Source organism: Elephantulus edwardii, unplaced genomic scaffold (genome assembly GCF_000299155.1).
Source record: "Elephantulus edwardii isolate Elephantulus edwardi_28Jun2011 unplaced genomic scaffold, EleEdw1.0 scaffold00006, whole genome shotgun sequence".
Taxonomy (NCBI): Eukaryota; Metazoa; Chordata; class Mammalia; order Macroscelidea; family Macroscelididae; genus Elephantulus; species Elephantulus edwardii.
Genome location: NW_006399756.1, coordinates 32,493,354 through 32,506,571, shown reverse-complemented (window position 1 = coordinate 32,506,571; position 13,218 = coordinate 32,493,354). Strand labels below are relative to the sequence as shown.

At 35.9% G+C, this 13,218-nt stretch overlaps 1 protein-coding gene across 1 annotated transcript in view; it reads right to left on the bottom strand.

Moving 5' to 3' along the window:
- The window catches only part of HPSE2 (heparanase 2), a 771,012-nt gene that overhangs the window by 213,941 nt on the left and 543,853 nt on the right, over positions 1-13,218 (bottom strand). The window contains exon 6 of the mRNA XM_006880197.1: positions 5,583-5,630. Coding sequence (XP_006880259.1) covers positions 5,583-5,630 — 48 coding nt within the window. The remainder of the gene's footprint in view (positions 1-5,582; positions 5,631-13,218) is intronic.

Below are 13,218 nucleotides of genomic sequence, written 5' to 3'. Positions count from 1 at the left end.
ATTAAAACATAATTTGTTGGCTACCACCTCAATGTTTCCCAGTCTGGAAGGCCTGGTTTGGTGTTGAGTCTGAGAGTTTGCTTTTTAAACAAATTCTCAGGTGATGCAGACACTGCTGGGATAGAACCCACACTGGGTTCTACTAGTATACTACTATAACGATTTGTGTTCCTCTAGTGTTCAAAGGCCTGTTATTTAAGAATAGGATGGCCAATCCTACTTCCTAGTCTATCTCAATCTGGGAGGTCTGTCAGGAACTTAAAGGAAAGAACACACACATACGCATATATACACATACTCATATAAATGGCAAAAAAGGAGCCTTATCAAGGGAAAAACTTTAGGAAAATGTCCCTAAACCAGAGGCCACAAATTTCAGATTGAGACTGACTACCTAGTAAACAGAAATGTGTTGAATGGAAGTCCAAAATCTCTGTAGATGTTCACTGAAATTAAGAAAAAAAAATAAAATGTGGCTGCATAGTGGAGTGTGTGTGTGAGGGGGATTGTATAATAGTGAAAGAATTTTTCTTTTACTTTTCAAAGAGAAGAGTGAACTGGTGGGGGAGGGGTGGGCAGGGAGAAAAATGCAACAAGGAAAGAATGGAAATCCAAAGTCTCTGTAAATGTTCATTAAAATTAATAATAAAAAGGGGGAGAAATGTGGCCCATTTGATCTCTCCTGTCCTTTGGGATTCTAATTACTCATACATCACATCAAAGTTAATAAAGTTTAGTTCCTTCTTCTCCCCACTTAGAAAAAAGTACTGATATTATGGATATAAAAATCCATTATTTCCATTCTAATTTTGTAGACCACCAGACGTATAGTGTACATCCCATAATGTGTTGTGATGGCAAAGACCTTTATTTACTTTTGGATTCTATCCTCCTTTGAACCCCTTTGGTGAAATTAGAAGGCTTTCCCTAGTTTCCTTAGCCACCAAGAAAGCATAAAGATCTGTCTAGTTCTACCCAAGGTTCAAGTTAGAATACTCCATAAAACCCTTGTAGAATGTTGGGTAATCTTTCATTCCTCACTCTTTTCATTCAATGAATTTGAGCATCAATTGTCTTGAATCTTTAAAAAAATTCTGCTGATCTATATATACAAGTTCATGAGTTCTTTCTTAGCTTCTAATAGTTTGTTAGGGAGCTCTGGTGGCTTAGTGGTAAGGAGTTGTACTGCCATCGCACAGGCCTGTGGTTCAAATCTACTGCTTCTGAAAACCTGCTGGAGACACAGGCTATGAGTTGTTTATAACCTCAAAATACATAAAAACAATAATAACTTGTTCTGCCTACCAAGTGCATTTTTAATTTTAAAAATTCCTTTTGATTTTCTTTATTGTTTCCATTTAACTACTGATATTTTCCCATCTGTTCATTCACTATGGACATCTTAACCATTAAATCTTTTAATATATTTACAAAAAATATCCTAACCAAATTCACTATCACCTAGTTTGTTGAGACTCATGGTGACTCTGCAGAACCAAGCAGAACATTCCCTTGGGGTTTCTAATGTTATTAAATCCTTATCGAAGCAGACTACCTTTTTTTTTCTCCTGTGGAGAAGCTCCTGAGTTCAAAACACCAATCTTTTGGTTATCAGTCAATGCCTTAACCACAGTGCCACCAGAGCCCCCACGTTACAAAAGCTTCTTCATCTTATTATTTTAGGGTCACTAACTAATCCTACTGGGTTTTCCATATTGATAAGTGGGTAGGGTCAATCATGGGTAAGGTAAATCATGTTCTCAAAATACATGGGTTTGAAAATCAAAATAGTGTAACTATGTGTTGTTTTGTGCCACTGAGTCAGAACCAACTCACAGATGACCCTCCAGAGTGTTTTCAGAGACAGTTAATTGCCTGGGAGTTGATGTCCCACTTTTCTCCTGCAGAGCAGCTGGTGGATTTGAACCATGTGCCTTCAAGTTGTCAGCGCAGCTCTTTACCACAGGGCCACCAGCTGTATAGATCTAATTATCACTTCAGACTCAGAGTTCCAGTTGTTCAAGCTCTAATCTCTGTATCTTGTTATTGAATTGATCCTTTTGGCTATCTATATAATAGTATATTCATAAATTCTTCTTTCTTTTTCCCACCCTCCACAGCAACTGTTGACTTTCCTTAGAAGTTTAAGAATTCTTCATTTCAGCATTTCTCAAAGTTGGAGAAACATGGCATTTGGCTTTAATTTTCACTGAATTTTCCTGGCCAGGTTTGCTGGGATTGTTTCGTAGCTATTCTAAGACTTGACTTAGAACTATGGCTGGAAGGGCTAAATGGTAGATTCCAGGTGCTACTTGTTGTCCCCAAATTAGTGCTGATACTGGAGCCAAAAGAAACAAACACCTCTCTGCTTTGGGGGAGTATTTAATAGTTGCAAATACATGCTATTTATCTTGAAAGAGAGCCAATATTCTTAAAGTAGCCAATAAATGAATTATATTTATAAAAAAATCCATTTATCCATTACAATTTTTTTAATTACTGGCCTCACTTTATTACATTTGTACTGTAAAGAATCCCTAAATAAAGAAGAAAAGCTATCTCTGACCCTTCTCTGTGAGCAATGATGATCTGACAAGTCAAACATTTTTACCCAATAATTTTTCATACTGATCTCATTATTTCACATTTATAGGATTATATAGTTCCTATAAATTCTTCACTCTTGAGTCTCTATGCTCTCTTATCCAAGAAATCTTTTATGAGGACACTCGACAGAATTTCAATTCCTCCACAAGAACTTAAGATTTTCAGTAATATTATGCTATTATGAAAATAGTAATAATCATTAAGAGAAAAACTCTTGGAATAAGACTGACCCAGATTCAAGTTCAAAAATCTACTACTTTATGTGTAATCTTTGCATTTTCTACTGCTTTTTGTAAACTGTAGGGAAAATGGTGATGTTAGTCACTGTTTCGTTTGGTTGTTGTGAGCAACAGATATGGCAAGGCATACAAAGATTTAGAAAGGTCCATATTTTTTCACACTGCTATTATCATAGTGAAATTTGTGAGCTAGAACTTGATAGGACTGCCTTGTTTTTCTGGGTTTAATAAGATGTAATTTCACTTTTCTGCTTTTCTATTGTTGTTTTTGTTGTTAGGTGCTGTCAAGTCGAATATGACTCATAGAGACTTTTATCTGAACCCTGTTCTATCCCGAGCCATCCTCACACTTCCTGACATACAAGAACCCACTGCAGCAGTCATGGTGTCAATCCACCTCATTGAGGGTCTTCCTCTCCTTCTGTGACCCTCCACTCTTCCCAGCATCATGTCCTTCTCCAAAGAATAGCCCTTCCTAGCAACATGCCCAAAGAATGTGGGGCAAAGCCTCATCATTCTTGCCTCCAAAGAGCACTCCGTTTTCACCCTCTCCAAGACATATCTGTTTGTTCCCTTGGCCATCCGTGGGATGTTCAGTGCTCTTCTCCAAGGCCACAGCTCAAAGGTGTCAATTCTTTTTCTGCCATCCTTACTCATTGTCCAGCTCTCCGATGCATAGCAGATAAGCAGAAAGACCATAGCCTTAATCAGACACACCTTAGTCCTCATATTGACATCATTATGCCTCAGTAATTTGGAGGGGTACCTTATTTCAGATTTTCCCAGTGCAATGTGTCTTATTTCCTGACTGCTGATACCAAGAATGTTAATTGTGGATCCAAACAAGATGAAGCTGTTGACAATTTCAATCTCTTCTCCATCCTTCATGATGTTGCCTATAGGTCCAATGGTGAGAATCTTTGTTTTCTTGACATTGAGATGTAATCCATACTGAAGGCTTCATTCCTTGGTCTTCTGCAACAAATGCTTCAAGTTCTCACATGAAGCAAGCAAGGTCTATTAGTAGAAAGTATGTGAGTTTTTCCTTCTCTGATAGTTTTTCACCTAATACTGGTGACTTTTGTATGTTTTACTGTATTACTACTGTTACTATTATTCTCACACATACACCCCTAATAGTATATTATTAATAAATGATTACCCAAATAAGTTCTTGTTGAACTTTTTAAGTTCCACTATGGTGGATAAGAAAAACCAATTATGAAAAAGTACTAATTGCAAGTACTGGTAAATGATATGAAAAAACAAGGAGCTAAGAAAAAACCTGAAATGAAGCATCTGTTTTAAATACAACAGTCAGAGCAGGCCTCTCTGAGGATATCATGTATGGGGAGATTTAAAGTATGAAAAGTAGCCACTCTGAGTGGAGAGACAGTATTCCAGGAAGCAAGAACATCATGTGAGAAGATCTTGAGATAGACATGGACTTGAACCTTAAAGAACTGAAAGACAACTTACATGATGGGACAGGATGAGTAAGGGAGGGGTAAGTAGCATGAGTTGAAATCAGGAAGCAGCAGAAACCAAACTTATTAGTAGGCCAGAGTAGAGAGTTTGGTTTTTAGTCTAAGTGCAAAGAAAAGAAGCAATGAGAGGATAAGATCCTCAGGCCTACTGAGCCCATGACTCAAAAAGAAATGGAAAGAGAGTAAGAATTTCTGAAAACGTACGAGCTTGTTCAGCAAAACTAAGAGTATAAATGCAAAATGAAGTATTTCCATTATGACTGATATAACTTATAGCCAACAAACAAAAAATTCTTTTTGTATACATATAAAAGATTTCATATATTTAATCCTTTTCTCACAACAAGAATACCCTAAGGGCACTGTGATTCCTTTATACAGGAGGTAAATGGCCTAGACAGTAAAGATCAGAGTAAATGGGGATGAAGGCTGCAGTTGTGGGCTCCGATGTGAGGGCCAAGATGGCAGTGCACGTCTGGGCAATGAAGACCACAGTATATGAGAGATAACTTGGAAGACATGTGGGAAAAGCTTTTTATAGAAGGGAAAGGCAAGGCTCCAATATAAACGTGATTGCAGTTGTTCTTGCTGTTGAGTAGAAATAATTAGACCTATTGAAATACTGCACATTCTGGCATAAATGCTATGAGGAGATTTAAAGAAATGTAAATTTATGTACAGATAATTATATTCAGAAGTCAAGCTATTTTGGAGAAACAAGTCTTGACTACTGTGAGCAACCTCCTAGAATTTCTCTCTTGAAGCTGCTTTGTTCCTTTACATTCTTCTTCTTATTCCCCCTTCTTCTTAAAAGTTTGTCTCATTACTTGATATTAATTAAGAATACTTATAATACAACAAAGTGTTTCTACATTCATGTGTTATATTAAGTAACTAGAACTATTTCCTCTCTTAAACAAGGAAATTTATTCCCAAAGTAAAGGGTGGGGGAAAGGTGGCACACTCAGATCTCCATTACCTGTTCACTGATGACAGATTAAATTAAAAATGTACCAACACTTGAGTTCTCCAAAATGTCATTTCCTCCCCATGCCCCCGTCCCCTCCAAATGCCAACCAAGCAATACTATGAGGCAGCATAAGTCATTAAGAACAGCTTTGGATTGAGTTTCAGCTTTTTTCTCTCTGCAGATGGAGCACAGCTTATTTAATGTCAGCTCTGAACTTAGTGACAATTCTCTTAAACACTGATGGTGAAGAAATAAGAGCAAAAATGGTTGAATACCTACTGTTGCCAGGTAACTGCATCCACTGTGCTTCCTGCAACCTTCATGAATCTGTAAGGAATACAAAGATAGAGGAAAAAAGGTGACTTGAAGTAAACCATATCCCCAAAGCTAAGACAGGTAAACTTAGATGTAGACTGGACTAATCCACGAACAGCTGCTTTCTGCCAGTGCCAACAGTTACTGGAAAGCATACCTAATGGAGGCCAAACAGTAAAGAAGATGAAGGTAACAGTACTTTTCAGCTCTCCAAACATCCTTTACCATCAGAAAATCAAGATCTTAACATTGCATTCTGCTTGTTTATTCTTACCAAAATACTAATCCCCGCATTGCTTCCCATATGATCTAAATTTTCTGTTCCCTTTCCTAAGAAATATTATTTCTATTAAAAAACATTTGATAACATTTCCCAAGGATGACAACACAATAATACATTTATAAAACCTGAGGCCTCTTTTCCTTTAAAGATCCTGAGTAAACCTAGTTTATTTACACAAGTAAAGGTGGGCTGCCACATATTCTGAATGCAGAAATCTGGGCATGTCTGTAAGTGATTCGGTGATTCACCAACCTCTCCTTATCACCTTTAGCCAGTCCAGAAATACTGCTTTAAGTCTGGGAGAGTAACTCCACTTCCTCCTATTTCTAACCCTAAGTCTAGGAAGTTTTGGATTCAAAAGATAGACTTTTAATTAAGAAACCTAAAAACAATTTTAGAAGCAAAATACCTCAGAAATAAAATGAGACAAAATTTGTACTTTAACCAAGGTATTTTAAAAATTAGAAACCTAGACAAATTTCTACATAAGTATAATTTTTAAAAAAGAAATAAAATATTTGCATATGTTTATATGGATTTACTTCTCCAAACAATCTCTAAAATAGAACTATTTTATGTAAGACTGAGAAAGGAAAAATTTCTTTAAAATTATCTTTATTTACATATAAAGAGTAAATACTTTTTTATATATAAATAATATTTATACTTAAGTACTTCCTCATTGTAAGATGGTTTTTAGTTCTTATATGTACAATTTGCAAAATCTTCAAAACAATCTTGTTACATAGATATTCCTATTTTATAATGGAAATGTCTAAGTTTCTCAAAAAGTTATGCAACTTGTTCAAATTCATAGAGCTAGTACACACTAACACAGAGTTATCAAATATTGGTTGGAAGCAGGCACTACCAGTATTCTACTGATTTCCACAAAGACATTAAATTGTGTAGATCATAACAAATTATGGATAGCATTGAGAAGAGTGTGAATCTTGGAAACTTAATGTTACTCATGTGGAATCTGTAAATAGATTAAAAAGCATGTCAGACCTCATGGCTTAAAATCAGTTAAGGTGTGTGTCAGAGTTGTATCCATTCCCTTATCTATCCTATTCATTATGCACGTTAAAACAAATAATCTGAGAAACTGGATATATATGAAGAAGATTGTGGCATCAGAATGGGAAAAAGACTAATTACTAACTTGTGGTATGCAGATGATGCAGCCTTGCCTTGCTAAAAGCAAAGAGAACTTGAAACACTTACTAATGAAGATAAAAAACTACAACCTTCAGTACAGCTTATACCTCAGTATAAAGAAAACAAAAATTTTCATAACTAGACCAACAAGCAATATCATGATGTGTGGAGAACCAAATGAAGCTTGTAAGGTTTCATTTCACATGGATCTATAAGCAAAACAGCCATAGAAGCAGCAGTCAAGAAATCAAAGGATATATTGTATTGAGCAAAACTGCTTCAGAAGGCATCTTTAAAGTTCTAAAGAGCAAGGTTGTTACTTTGAAGTTCAAGATGTGCCCGAACCAAAGTCATGGTATTTTCAAACTTTTTAAGTGCATATGAAAGTTGGAAATGAATAGTAAAAATGAGCAAGAAATGATGCTTTTACATTGTGGTGTTGATGGACAACAGTGGAATACACAATGGACTAAAACAAAACCAGTAAGTCTTGAAACAAGTTCAGTCAGAACACTCATTAGATGCAGGGATAAGACTTTGTCTCACATACTTTGAGTATGTTATCAGGCAGGAACACATCCTGGAGAAAGACATCACACTTGGTAAAAGATAAAGTCAGCAAAAAAAGGACAAAAGACCCTCAGTGAAACTGACACAGTAGTTACAACATTGAGTTCAAGAACAGTATTGATAGGATGGTGCAGGATCAAGCAGTGTTTCATTCTGTTGTCATTGTGAGTTTAAACCATGCCATCTAACAATAACTTTAGTGAAGACTAAACCAAGTTCTGATTCTAATTCCTATTTTCTAACATCCTATACCATCTTCACATCTCTCAGGCCAAGAAGAACAGTACAAGCAAGAAAGTGACAAAAGCATATTTGAGTTTTAGAAACACCACTCTGGCTTGATTTTGAGATGCAATCCATATTGAAGGCTGTAATCTTTGATCTTCTGCAGCAAGTGTTTCAAGCCCTCCTCACTTTCAGCAAGCAAGGCTGTGTCATCTATATAAGGCTGGTTGTTGATAAGTCTTTCTCCAATCCTAATGCCACATTGCTGTTGTTGTTGTTAAGTGCCGTTGAGTTGTAGATGACTAATAGTGACCCTGTGAACAAAAGACCTGAACACTTGTATAATTTTCATCATTGCCACATTATTCTCCATAGTCTAGCTTCTTGAATGATTCAACAGAAAGCTGCCAGAAAGTCAAGCTAGATTTAGAAAAGGCTGTGACACCAGGGATATCACTGCTGATGTCTGATGGATCTTGGCTGAAGGCAGAGAATGCAAGATGCTGATGTTGTTGTGTGCCATCTAATCAGGACCAATTCATAGTTGATTCTCTAGTGGATTTTCAGAGGCTATAAATTTCCCTGGAAGGGAATGCTCATCTTTCTCCTACAGAGCAACTGATGTACAGCAGCCTTCTAGGTGGCAGCACAACTTGATTATGCAAAGGCATTTGACTATGTGGATCATGACAAATTATGGCTAGCATTGAGAAGATTAGGAAACTCAGAAAACTTGATTGTATTCATGTGAAACCTATATCTATACTAAGAAGTCTACCTGAACAGAGCAAGAAAACACTGCATAGTTTAAAAATGTAGTATGCACAGGGCGGCATCCTTTCTCCACACCTGGCTATGGTTAAGACTATAAGTTGCTAAGACTGTAGAGTGAATAGAAAGAAAGCTTTGGAATGTGGGAATGGGGGGGGGGAAGACACAATTGAAAGGAACTCTCAGTATTTTTGAGAGGAACTGGCAGTTGAATATAAGTAGGATAGGATGTGTAAGAGAAGACAGCAAATTTTAAATTATGATAATACCATTGCCTAATATGGGGAATCAAAAGAGGAATTTTGATGTTGATATTGGTGAATATGTTCCAAGCCTTCTGATTGTGCCTCAAGGCACTTGAAGTGAACAATCACTGATATCACCTACCATCAGTCACATGAAAACAAGCTGGGAAATCATTACTATCCTGTTTGGCTGTAGGCTCTGGAGAGGCAATTAATAACAAACATGGCATGAACATATTAATGCTCACATGTGATTTACAGTCTCAAAAACCCAGTGGAGGGTCTATCATGAGTTGGTTCTGACTCAATAGTACAACAACATAATTTGGAGTGCCTCACAATCATTGAATAGGCTTTTTTCTGCTATAGGTTGATATCCAAATCCTTAAATAACTTTTCATTATAAATAACAGTATCATAAAAAGGGTAAAAAATAGCTAAGGACATCCAAAGTAATGTTTAATGTTTTTTCCTCACAGTTATCTCTGCACACACCTTTCAAAGAAAATGCGTAAAGGCATTAAATGATGAACTTAATAAAGACTTATATTTACAATATTGTGTAACCTCCAGAGAAATAGGGAGCTCTGGTGGCTTAGTGGTAAGAAGCTGCTGCTGCAATCCCAAGGGCACACTGTTCAAATCTACCAGCTGCTGTACAGGAAAAGGATGGTTAATCTCCTTCTGTGTGATTTACTGTCTCTGAAAATCACTGGTGGGTCAGTGGTGGTGAGTCAGTTCTGAATTAATGACATATAACAATAACAATATTTTAAAAAATGTATGTGTGACCTACCATGATCCTGGGTAGGAAAACCAGTTATGTTTTTTTTTACTTCAGGGTTTAAGGAAAGTATAATTTAAAAAAATCCCAACAGATATAGTTGAAACTTTACAAAATCATTCAAACACTCATCTGGAAGAGACAAATTTTTTTTCTGAAAAAAATTACATAATGAAAGTGCCTTTGATCTATCATATATTAAAAACTCAATCTCCTCACCAGAACCAACTGTCAGTTGATGCGTGTAGGTTTCTGAGACTAAAATGTATGAGAAGAGACTGGCTAGCTTTCTCCTACAGAGCACTGAAGGATTTGAACCACGAGAGAGCTGTGCCACTTTTAGGTTATTAGAGCAGCTAGGCCACCAAAGCTCCCCCCAGAACTCCCTAACATGTATTAAAGTGTGTCATGAAATTGTGACAACGAAAACATTTCTGGCTTAGGAATTAGTAATGAAATCATCTATGGAACATGATAAATTTTAATAACTTTTTAGAAATTTGTATGTAGAAACAGCATATGAGTAGCTAGAACACTTTAATGGACTTGATGTGATTTTCTGACATGTCTTTATTTAAATACAGTCAGATCCATAATACCTAGTTTTACAAACAAAGTTAAAAACTATATTTTAGATGCATTAAAAATATTTAAATTTCCATTTAAGATTTTTAAACAAATAACATTGCTATTTTCTTAACTTTAATAGATGATGAGCCAGTGAGAAAGTTGCTATTGCTGATTCTGAGAAAGAAAACCACAGTACACATTTCATGCGAAAATTGTTATAAATGATGTTATTCCTTTTTTTCCTCTTAGTAAATTGATGAGACCAACTTCAAGCATATGGAAACATTTCTTTTTAAAAAAATTTTAAAATGATTTTTTAATGCAACATATATATTTTTTACAGCATATTCTTTCCATTTAATTTCTCCCCAATTCATTCATTGTTGCACATTTTCCTCCCTGCCCACCTCTCCCCCCAGTTCGTTTTTCTCTTTGAAAAGAAAATAAAATTATTTCATTGTCACACACTCTGAGAAGAAAAAAACAACCCAAACCTTCATATAATTTGCAAATTATATCAAACAACTACACATTTCCAAATACCACCAGGATAACCCTTATTTTCTTAGAAATGTAAACAACTCATCTAAAATGTGGCAAATATTCTGTCTCTAGAAGCCTTGGACTTGTTTTAAAGGAAAGCACTAGAAAAAGAAAAACTATGCACAAGTATGAAATATATGAATATGTGAACATAAACGAAATTAATTCGACAAAATTTCAAGGAATGAGAGGATAGTCAATGAGTCTGAGGTATCTATTTCCTCTTCCTGTACCTTCCTAGAAACATGAAGACTTTCTCTAGCAACTCTTTATCAACATTGTTTCTATACTCTGTTTCATATCTGTGCTGGCATTGGAAAGGACAAGAAGTCCCCAAAAAAGATCATTTTCTTTTCTTTATTTTTTTGAGAAAAATGTATACTTTATTTGGTATTAACCGGTTTGAACATATTATTTTTTAAATTTCTATTTCTTCATTGTTACACATTTTCCTCCCTGTTTCCCCTCCCCCTTAGTTCACTTTTTTTTTGGAAAAAAGTTCTTTAATTGTTACACAGTATACACACACACACACACACACACACACACACACCCACACCCAAGCACTTTATTATGCAACTCTTATTCTGGACTCTTGTCATGTCAATAATACCTAATCATATATTCCTTTTATACAGTTCTCTCCCTCGTCTGATTCAATGCCATGAACATTAATTATTCCCTCTTTTCTTAGTTTCCCCCTAACCCCAATATCAATCCTGTTCTGTAAAAGTGGCATTATACAGTACTTGTCTTTTTGTGACTGAGATATTTCACTCAGCATAATGTCCTCCATTGTCACCCATCTTGTATAATATTTCATGAGCTGTTTTTCAGTGCTGCATAATATTCCATTGTGTGAATATACCATAGCTTTTCTATCCATTTGTTTGTTGATGGGCATGGGTTGTTTCCAATTCTTTGCTATTGTGAATAAAGCAGTAATAAACATAGATGTGCATATGTCTGCTTGGATGTCAGTTCTGGTTTCTTGAAGGTAAATTCCCAGTAGTGAAACTGCTGGGTCAAATGGTATTTCTGTTTGCAACTTTTTGAGAAAGTGCCATATAGCCTTCCATAGTGGTTGCATCATTTTAAAAACTCCCACAGTGAATAAGGGTTCCAGCAACATTTGTTGCTTGCTGCTCTGTTAAATTTTGCTATTTTTACTGGGGTGAGATAATAATATATCATAGGGTTTTTAAATTTTCATCTCTCTTAGAGTTAGGGATTTTGAACATTTCCTCATGTGTTTGTCCACCATCTGAATGTCTTCTTTGGTGAAGTACCTGTTCATATCCTGTGCTCATTTTGCAAATGGGTTGTTTACCTTTATCTTGTTGTGGTGCTCAAGTATTTTATAAATTCTAGATATAAATCCTTTATCAGACATATCATTAACAAACATTTTTTCCCAGTCTGAGGCTTCCCTTTTTAATCTGTTGGAGAAATTTTTGGATGTGCACAGGGATTTGATTCTTAGAAGGTCTCATTCATCTATTTTATCCTCTCCTGGTTGTAGGGGAAAATATCATTTTCTTTGTCCAAATCTAACACTGATTGATTCTTTTGCTCAAGTTCTGTCTGTTTCTCAGAAACTGGCCCAAACTACATAACTGAGTAACTTCAACCCAGCTGAAAAGAGCTCAGCACTGGTAATATTTGAGGAAAAATGCCAAACATGCACGCAGAATAAGGCTGTCAGGAGTGAAGTTTCACCAGGAAATGGAATTTCCGATTAGGATCTGGTGTTAGCCAGAGATTTTTCAGCTATCCATTTTCATTCTATCTCCTAGATTTAAATCTAAAAAAGTTCAAGATGACTTGGGATGTGAATAGTAAAAAAGAAGAGGAAGAGCCTAGCTTTCCAAAGTTAGGTGTCTCTATGACAGAAATTTTAGGTCATAATCTCAGAGACTAGGGTGTGCTTGGTCTTATGGTGGCATCAAGGTAAGCAAAAAAGGGCAATATAGGAAAAGATATAGAGATTTGTATCAAAAGAAATAGGTCCATGCCAGGTAGACATTTTCATATCGGGGATCTTTCCCATTGAAGTCAACCTGCTGCTATTGAAAAGAACAAAATATCTCCTTTCATTGTAAAAGTTCCTTTCCACCCTCAGGGGACTCCAAATCTGGGAGCATTTCTTTCCTTTGTTATCCACCTGCATATATGACGTATTTGAAATATTGTTGAGCCTTCTCTCTGAGGGCATATCAAGACTCTCTCTTCTAATAAGGCACGTCTTTATTCATGGTCTGTGGGGTTTGGATTCCATTTCTGGACCACAGAAAAAACTCTGAAAACTAGATTATGACTTTTTCTCCCAGGAAAAAGGATAACTCCTCTCACAGAACTGAATGTTTAAGTGAGAACATACTTTCATAAGAATACAACAGCCTGATCATTCTTTTCTTGTCCACAAAGAGAAATTTTGTTTCTGCAGGT